General features: G+C 39.9%; 1 protein-coding gene across 1 annotated transcript in view; it reads right to left on the bottom strand.

Moving 5' to 3' along the window:
* The window catches only part of ANXA3 (annexin A3), a 42,231-nt gene extending 33,980 nt beyond the window's left edge, over positions 1–8,251 (bottom strand). Inside the window, exon 1 of the mRNA XM_019534305.1 lies at positions 8,190–8,251. Coding sequence (XP_019389850.1) covers positions 8,190–8,204 — 15 coding nt within the window. The 5' untranslated portion in view covers positions 8,205–8,251. The remainder of the gene's footprint in view (positions 1–8,189) is intronic.
* Positions 8,252–10,292: the final 2,041 nt, after the last annotated feature.

The following is a 10,292-nucleotide window of genomic DNA, read 5'->3' as shown; positions in this document are numbered from 1 at the left end:
TGGTGATCTGATCGTAAAAGGCCACCAGGTTGGTCTGACAGGACCTGCCACTGATGAACCCATAGTCATCAGTGTAATGCAAATAACAAAATAAAGAACCAGAAAATATCAACTAATGACTTGCAGCTGAAAGAGGACTGCACTGAGGATACTGCCATTCCTCCCACGGGAGCATTGCTGAAATACAGCATTAGCCAACATTCTTGGAAGAACTGAACAATGATTGCAGAATGCATAAACAAGATGGGAAATCCATATACACAATCATACTTCATTCTCTTCTTCAGCTATTATTTGTACCATTTAAATTGTTCAAAGAGGCATATTCTAATGGGTGTGGAGCAAAAAATGCAGGCAGCTTATGATCTCAGTCCTTCAGGAATGCTGACTTAGTTCCTCTATTAGAACGAGTGTTTCCCCGATTCCGTGCCCCTGAGCATTCTAGTACTCAGACCATGTTTGGTCTCAGTACATTGAAAGAAATAACAAAAGATATTCAAGCCTAGCACATTCTTCAGATTGTTCCTATCATCATTGTAGTACATCCACAGTTAGCAGAGAATTTGTCCTATTTATATTTTTGGCACATCTCCACTTTAATCAAACAATTCCCTCCTTGTCCTGAGGAAGCGTAGTTGAAGAAAGGTAGGAACTAAATCGAGGGAAGGAAACAAATGGGAGTAAACCTGTATTTCATATACAGGGAAGAATTTCTCTGGCCTACGTGCAGAAAGCAATATTGAGCCAGTTTCTTTTCCTTCATTTCCCCCATTTTCCAGATAAAAACAAAGCAGCCATCAGTTTACAAGAAGACAAAACATCTTCTATAATGGAAGTCATCTAGATCAGACATCTGATATGAATGCCTACAGGACAAAAAACTGTATGCAAATGGAGTTATGTTGACTTCTGTGGAGCTCTGTGCAGCTGCAACTCATGTTTGTACTATTAATTCCAGGCAACCTATTATTTCTGAAGTTTCAACCGTTCCTACATTTCCTCACATAAGCTACTTCTACAGAACTATGTATAGGTCCAGCCTGTTGGAGCAATCAACCTGAAAAAAATCTTATTAAATCAATTAGATTAAAAATCTTATTAGATCAATTAGTTGGTCTAATAAAAGGTATCATTTTGGAACCAAGAGTTCAATGTACTTTCAGTATTCTGTGAACAAATACAAAGCAATTCCTATCTTTACCATCCTTACCTCCTTACTACTTATTTAGCTGATTTACAGAACTGGCTAGGATTTCCAAAGTTATACAACTGCCTATAAACTGCATGTTACTGAGATTCTAGCACTTTCTTCTAAAACACTGAATCAGCTAAGATCACAGATGAGACCCTTATTTAAATGTAGCATGACAATGCCTATGTTCAAAAACAATGACCATCTGAAATTCTGTCATCCTTAAAAAATGTTATTTGTATGCATGTTATCATATATATTTACATATCATGCATGTTTTATCAAACACATTTTGGTTAAAAGAGAAGTTAAAAACCCACAGCAAAATCTAGAGTCCTAAATATGGATATTCTGACATAGGAGGTGGGCACACAGCAAGCAAGGAAGTTGGCATGACTTATCAGCAAAGGCAATCACTAGTCATCAAGGATTACATGCAGAATTGTGATGAACAGACAAAGCTGCACCTTGAAAGGTGTTTACTTTACAGTCATTTGACTCATGCTGTCAGGAGCATTTCCTCATGGTGGAAAATTTACCCATGTTTCAATACAGCAAATCTCAGAAACCTGGAGTCCAGTCCCTGTTCTTATTTGTGTTTCTGCCACCTTAGTATCCATGGCCAGCCTCTGACTTCTGGCTTGCTCCAGACTAGCCCTGGCCCTGGCAGCCTGATATGTGAATTTCTGACCCTGGTATAATTTATGGCTCCCTATTCCAGGCAGTTTATGGCTTCTTGGCTTTGGATTGTATATGACCATCATTCTGCCTTCCAAGTCCTGACCACAACTTCTGCATCTGGACTTGGGTTGTGACCCCAACCTGTCTCTAGAGACAGGTTTTTAATCCTGGATCTACCCACCAGAACTGACTGCCCACGTTCCAGTCCTGACAGTGGCAAACTACATTGTTCTTATGTTGCTAGAACAGCCTGGAAGATAGCAACAGGAACTCTGCATCAAGTCCAAAGAGAGGGGATCAGAGCCAAGCCTGGAAAAATTCCCAGGGAAGGGCAGTTCCTGTTTCAGAGCTGCAAAAAGCTATAGCTGCATTGGGAACTGTCAGAAACAAGAGCCAGTGGACAGAGAGAAGCTGAGGGTGTAAATAGCATATTAGGCAAGGAGAAGCTTTGAACCTACATTTACCTACAGACTTCTGGGACTCTGAAGGCAGGACGCCTCCTCTTAGGATTTCATAGTTGTTTACTGTTCCTTTCCTAATAGTTGGTGTCCCTGTTGCAAAATTATATCCTTTCTTTTCACTTTCCAGCTAACAGGATGAGATCAGAGTAGCTGCATTCAAGGCATATTCATCTGGGAGGGAAAGCAGTCAGGAAAACTGGATAAACCAGCAGCCTGGCAAGCTTCTGTTTTCATATACTTTCTCCACACCACATGACCAGATAACCTCAGTAGAGAAGTGGTCAAAAGGTGAAGTCCAGGGCAAGTAGCATCAACTACTGGATTGCCTCCAAAGCACAAATGTGCTCTCTATAACATCAGTTCCTGGATTGCTGTACACTTGAATGGCTCAAATGTGTTCCTTTCCAAGCCGCATTCTAGATCACTGCCCAACCTATCTTGGCATGGTGCTTTCTCTCTCAACAGTTCCTTCTGATATTGAGGAGTACCAGCCTGAATTCCTTCCTGTCTGACACATATCCTGCTTCTGCTCCATTTAAGCAAATCACGTCTTTGTACAAGACAGTGTTACTTCCATGCGCATTCATGCCCTAATAAAACTTTCCATCCCCTAATGAAACTTCTAGCTGCTACAACTACTCAGCAGTTCTTACCCCTCCAGTTCTTCCCTGGCAACTCCCTCTCCTCATAATGCATGGATGTTACTGTAACTGAAGTAAAAGACAACTTGTTTTCACATAACTTGTGATACAGAAGTAACAACACCCCAACACTTCTGGTTGCACATACAGGGTGTGTCTACACATGCAATTAATGCAGACCTGTTTGAACGTGCATGCAGGAGCAAAAAGCTCTGGAGCAAATTGCCCTGGGCTGGCTGCTCCCCCATCTCTACATGCTGCAAAGTGGCTAGCTGGAGTGCAGGGCGCCTTAGTGTGGGGGCTATTGGCTGGCTAACCCTGTGCTGAGGCACCCTTTGCCCCAGCCAGCCGGGGAGCGTCTACACATGCACTGCTACACACAAAAAACTTTGCATGGTAGTACTTGTATTTGACAAGACTACCCTGCTGTGGAGCTTATTATGTAGTTTCATGCCCCCTAATAGGGGTGCATGTGTAGGTCCCAAGATGTTTACTGCACAGTTTATTGGTCAACTGTGCAATAAATGTCTTGTGTAGACATACCCACAGTGTACCCCAACTAGGTGCACAGCCTCCAGACTGTACAAATCCTACCCACTGACCTGAGCTTTATGTTAACAATGCTTATCAAACTACAGAAACAGAATGGGATCAGTTTTTCAACTCAGCAATGCTCCTTACCTTGTTTCTTAGGTCACCTTATGCCTCTAAGAACAGTCTTGTAATTGGCTGGCCCTTGTCAGTCCATGGCCACTTTGAAGTCTTGAAATAAAGATCTCCAAAACAGTTTCACCCATTACATAGTTAAAGAATTCCAGTCATTACTTATTGGAGGCTGGGGCCAAAGAGTTCCTATGCATTTCACCAACATGCAGATAAATAATGCTGTGATAATATATTAGATAAAAAAAACCTTGGGATTAGCATCTTATTGTGCATGTAAGTGAGTGCATGTTAGAAACTAGCATCAGTAATAGCAGGTTACAATGCATTACATATGACAGTGAACACTAATAGATAGACTGTGTTATGACAAGAACAAATGATCAGTCTGAACAAAATACTTAGGGAGTTTGGATTTTTATGCGTTTCATGTGCAATAGGACTGGGAGATCATAGGATAATGGATGACAGATCTTAAGAAAGAAGAAAAGTCAGTTAAGTGAAAAACTGTTTTAGATGAGAAAGATAAGACAGAAGGTTCCACTGGCTGCCGTGGAGAAACAGAGAGGTGAAAGTCAGTTTTGATTCTATGAATAAAACTCCAGTATCACAATACTTGGCCTCTCTGAGTGTGCTAATGAGACTTCCAGATGTCATGCATGCACCCGTCTATCCTCACTGAACAAGTGAGCAATGCTATTTTGCATTGGGCATGCAACTAGTAGGTGGCAACAACAACAACAGAAGTGTTTTCAGGATCTGGATCTGGACTTACTTAAAGCTCAGATTGTTTGAATTAAAATTTCGGTTAGCCCCTCAAATCTATTAATGATGTTGACTAGATATGTAATAAGAATGTACAGTTATGACAGTGGTTCTCAATCTTTTAAGATTTGAGGTTCCTCTTGGAACCCCAGCTCTTAGTTTTCACTCTTTTGTTAGAAATATTATCGAAAATGCATTATCAATAGTGTTGTTAAAACAGCACAGCTGCTAGCTCTCATCAATAGTGTTGTTAGAACAGCACGGCTGCCAGCTCTCCCTGTCTCCCTGGTGGAAGGAGGGGGGGGGGGAGATTGAAGAAAAAGCTACTAAGGGCTCTTTGTATTAAGGTATCACTCTCTGTTTTGCAAATTTACTATCTCTTTGTTACAGTAAAGCATATTCTCTTTCATGGCCCCTACATTTCTTAGGCTAGATAAGAGTAATTGCCATCTTGTCCTTGGGTTTGAACTTCTTGTAACCTAAAGTACTTTCTGAGCAAGCGCAATTAGCTAATACATATAAGCCTATCCGCCCCGCATACTTAAGTAGTTAATTATAATACACATGCGATGTATGATGTGACGTCATTTCATATATGTTTGTATGAACCGGAAATGAGTTGTAAGAGTTCCTGCTTCTGTACACGTGCTCAGGAGAAAGGGGATAAAAGCCTGCTAAGAAGTGTTCCCCGCGGGCAGAGGGTTTGGTCTTTTGTCTTCTCTCTCTGACCCTATTTGCAAATATATACCTTTTGTATTACCAACAATGTGTGCCTAAAGGATCATTAATATTCATGAGCCTCCAAAGAAACGAACCGTGATTTTTACATCACTTTTTTGAGGGCAGAAAAATAATAGAGCAACAATTCTATTGCCAGGATTTCAGAAATATCACATCAGGTCAAAATGGTTTTAACATATGAGTTCCTATGTAAAAACTCCGGGTTTATCTTGTGAACTGTGTTTGCACACCTAACGGTGCTAACATTGTGCAGCACCCCACAGCACCCTTGAAAGGATGTCAAGGCACCCAGGAGTGTTATGGCACCCTGGCTGAGAATCACTGGATTATGAGATGATCTTAGAAAGACAAGTGGAGAGGTGGTTACCCAAGTTAGACTGAAGTCAGGCAGAAGGCAAGGCAGGGTGGTACCTTACAGCGATTCTCAGTCTTTATGGATGTGAGGCACCCCTCCATAACATTTGTTAATTGAGGAGCACCCCATTTCAAAAGCAAATTTATTTATTATAACTTTTACCTGCTTGAAGCAGGGCTAGAGAGGAGAAGCAGCAGCAACCAGGGAAGTACCTCTGCTGCAGTGAGAGGGGGAGGAGGAGTAGCTGGAAGGGAAGAGCATGTACTTATCTCACTTATTCCCTCTCTCCCCATGGCATCCTTCAAAGGCAGTCATAGCACCCTGGTAGAGAATCAGTGCCTTAGAGACTAACTAGTTCAGAGAGGTGTGAGCTTTTTAAGGCAACAACTTACTGAATACCCAGCACATCCACATGTGCCCCAGTGGCGCAGTTGTTACTACACCGTTATTTAGTACTTGCTTTAGGACAGCTTAAATGTGCTTTAGTGCTTGATTAAATGACGGCTCAGTAACAGCCTTTATTATGCTGACCCAGCAGAACACAGTTATTTTTAGCAGCTATGTCGCCATAGCGATGCACTATAGCAAGGTAGTTTGTCGCTGCAGCAATGTAGCATCGGCATCAGTGACTGAAGAGACCCCCACCACACAAAGTATTCCTTGTTGCAGAAAACATTTTGTGTAATAAATAATACTTCTTAAAAAGAATAGTAATTATAATACCGTCTAACTCTCAGTTACCTTTCTTCAGTTTTCTCATGGCACTTTACAATGGAAGTGAGTATCCTAAGGTGGAGAAACTGAGATGCAGAAGGGTGGACTGGCCAATGTGGGAAGTACCCCAAGTCCCTGTCCCACTCTGCATCTACTAGGGCACAATGCTTTTCAGGAAGGTCTTTTTGTTCTATATAGTCTTATCAAGCAACCTCCCGTATTCCACAACTTGTCACTCACTCCTTTTCTCTAATCTTTTATTTACACAAACTACATGCAAGTTTCCACATGCAGGTTTTCCATGCTGGTGTCAGGAGGAGAGATGCACACCAGATCCATTTCTTGTTTATTAGGCATAGGGAGATAAACACTCCACCTCCTCATTCCACTCATATTTAGAAATATTTTCCCTTTACTTGAAGAACTATCTAGTTTTTCAGCCAGAGCCTTGACCAAAACATTTTGTTTTCTCCTGGCTGAGAGAACCACACCTAACCCACTTTTCTTTCCTCCGTATGAATTTTCAGAATATTTTTGAAGCTTTCTTCTTTGTCAATATTTGCTGAAGGAGAAGCAGGACGTAAGAGTTCTTTGTTTTCTTTCCCAGGCATGCAGATGTTGGTTTGAAAAAAACAACTCTGCCTACCTTGGCTTTTATGAATATATGCTCTTTTTCCATTTGTGTTATCACTCATCCATATCTGTCTAAAATGTATGCTACTGAACTCTTTCAGGCCAAATGTAATTTTTAAAACCAAACAGTAGGGATACTTGCGGGAATTAGAATCCAGGCTTCTGTTTTACATAACTTGGTTCTATATAGATTTTTGAACCACTGTGATCTCCAAACAGGGCTCATGGGCATTGGTTTGGTAGGTGACATTACCCATTAGGCTTTGGCCCACTTAGAAACATTACAGAGCCATTATTTTGATGACATGACACTTGAGTGTTCCACATACAGTCTTCAAGCACAAGCAGGATTTCAGGAACTGCATCCACATTTCACTGAACGCAGCAGCAACTGAAGGGCCCTTTAAACACATATGGATGACAAAGGCAATGTGCACTGTTTTAAACTGAAACAGGCCTGTCCTAGTCCAGAGGGGCCACATAAGACAAATGTTTGCTCCTACAAGGTCTAATACGAAAGGCACCTAACTTGGGACATACTACAGAGATTTAATGCACAAAGTGAAACTGCACAGTGTGAAATGTAGAGAAATAGAGAGATCCTTCCACTGTTCTTATAGATAAATCACAAACTGGAAAAGTGAGACTTTCTTAAGGTTACACTGGATCAAAGCTAGGATCAGGAACAAACCTAGAAATCCTGATTCCAAATCACCTGCTCCAAATAATTTGCAAGCAAAAATAGGTATTTTGTTCAAAAGATTTTTGCATCAATTATGTTTCGTGAGAGGGATGGGTATCAGAGACTAGAAATAAATAAGAGATGAAGTGTACATCTAGGTAAAAAATGGAACCCTATCTGAAGCGCCTCAATCCATATTTAGGTGACTAAACAATTTTTCAAAAGAGTAAGCACTCATCCACTTTCACTGAATTTCTAATGGCTCTCTGGGTAGATCTACAAGACAATCAGGAATGTGATGCAGCTTATACAGACCTACCCAAGCTACCTTGACTTTAGCTAACTCAGTTAGCTGAGTAAATAGTAAAGAAGCTATGATAGCCTGGGCTTCAGTCCACAAGTACATACCTAAGTCCTGAGTAGACTTCAGCTGCTTATGCTGCTGTGGGTACAGTGCTGTCAGTAGTTAAACTAAGTTTTGGTATAGGTACATGTGACCACTTCCTCCAGCTCCAAAATGGATGTAGCCACTATCAGTTTAAAAAGCGTCACCTTTGTTGTTTTTGATTGTAATACTTTTTGAAGAAAGTTTACTCATTTTTAAAAGAAAAGTCTCTAGAAAGTCCTGTGATTTTTAGAATCACCTATTTTTACTACTCACCCAAACTGATGCCATGATTTGTTTGTCTCACTGCAAGTCTGAAATGAAAAAGATAACTCAATTTAGGATGCTGTGTTAAGTTACTAATAATAAAAAGTACTAAAAACAATCAGCTTTCTAATATTTAAAACAGCATTGTGGCAAAATGCTCTTTAAAAGTACCTTTTACTGAATGTTCAGTAAAAATTTACAAAGATAAAGAAAAATGAATTAGGCTGTCTGAGGAAAATAAGCAGCAGCTTCCTTGATATTTGTGTTATAATCTGTGTAGTGCCAAAGTACAAATCTGTTATATGGTTTTTGGAGTCTTGAGGCAGATCCTTAAATGGATTTTCTATCTGGCACACACATTGTTTAAACAAACTGGCTCAGCTCAATGTTTTATTTTAAAAAATCCTTCTACCCTTCCTGATATTATGGAAACAAAAGAACTTGTCAGTTTCCTAGCAGCTGGCTAACTACTTATTTTTTGTTGCTAAAGCAAAATCTGTGCACTCTCCATACTACTTGCTAAATCAAAAGGGATAGTCAGGATTATGAATACTGTTTCACCTCCCCCTGAGATCTGAATTTCCACTGTTTAAGTGTTTACAAAATAGTTTAGAATAGTTCATTTGTTTTACTGACTGCATCTTGGTGGTCCAGATCAAAACAGTCTGTATTCTCCATTAACACAAAATGTTTACTGAACACCTCATATTATTATTTTGTAGTGTTAGGAAAGCCTTATCATGACATCCACTGACTGGAACCCACAGACATTCATCAACTTGGTTGTGCTAATACTGAGCATTAGAAAGCCAAATGACAAACGCTATCACCTAGGGGAATCCTGCCTAGAGGGTGACCTCCATGCAGGCCCTGTACATCACTCAACTGTGCTTGCACATAAAACTGAATACTCCAACAACTCTCAAGTTGGCAAGTCAGTTGTAGGATCTGGCCTGGCAGAAACACACGTTAGTAATACTGGAAGACAGGTCGATCACAAAGTACTGGCTTTTCTTCCTTATTTCCAGCTGCTGAATCATAAGCTAAGAATCATCCTGAACCCTTTCCTAGCCTTTTTCCACCTAAGCAACCCCTGTTTTGTCTATTCACTTAACAACAGAAGGGTGCACGGTTCACAGGACATTTTTTTCTCTCTCCCTCTCTCAAGATGTAGTCCATGCATATCTTGTGGCTGTAGCATAGAGGACAGGACTAGGAGCAATGGACTAAAACTCCAGCTGGGGAAATTTAGGCTGGAGACTAGGAGGAACTTTCTGACTGAGAGTGAGGGTAGTCAGGCATTGGAAGAGGCGGTCTAGAGATGTGGTGGAATCTCCACCATGGGAAACTTTCAAAAGCAGGTGAGACAGACACTTGGCTGAGGTGGTTTATTTGGTGGATGAACAGGAGGCAGGAAAATGTGATTGGATGAGGACCCTTCCAGCCCTGCTTTCTCATGAGCCCACGCAGTTCAAGTATTTGACTGCACACAAACTACATTTTTTGAACAGTTGCCCAGGTGGGGTTTAAAGACGCCTGAGAAGCAAACACGGTAACCAATAAACAAATAACAGTTTAAAGCATTCTTTCTAGTTTTATCATCCAGCATATTACGTTTCTCCATGAAAAATAATATGTTTCCCCACAAAAAACATTATAATTATGAATATTAATAATGAGCTTCGTGTGGGACTTGCTCTCAAATCATGCCAGTAAAGATGCACATCACTAATATCATTAATATTAATAACTTTACTGATGATTATCATCATTATACAGTTATTCATTATTACAACTATTAATAATAATACTAATGATAATAGTAATAACAGTAATTATTATTATCATTATTGTGATGTTATCATTATACCATTATTTATAATGATTACTATCCTATTATTAATAATACTAATTATGATTATTATCCCATTATTTATTATTACTATTAACAATCATACTAATAATGATAATAGTTATTATTGTTGTTGTTCTTATGACCATTACAATGATGATGATACCATTATTTAGCATGATTACTATGTTACTGTTATTAATAATACTGCTAATGATGATTAGTATTATTACTGACTGAATCCCCCAGAGGGTGAAACT

Source organism: Crocodylus porosus, unplaced genomic scaffold (assembly GCF_001723895.1).
Source record: "Crocodylus porosus isolate Cpor-Errol unplaced genomic scaffold, CroPor_comp1, whole genome shotgun sequence".
Lineage (NCBI taxonomy): Eukaryota > Metazoa > Chordata > Crocodylia > Crocodylidae > Crocodylus > Crocodylus porosus.
The sequence above is the reverse complement of the archived record's forward strand: the minus strand, read 5'-3'. Positions and strand labels throughout refer to the sequence as shown.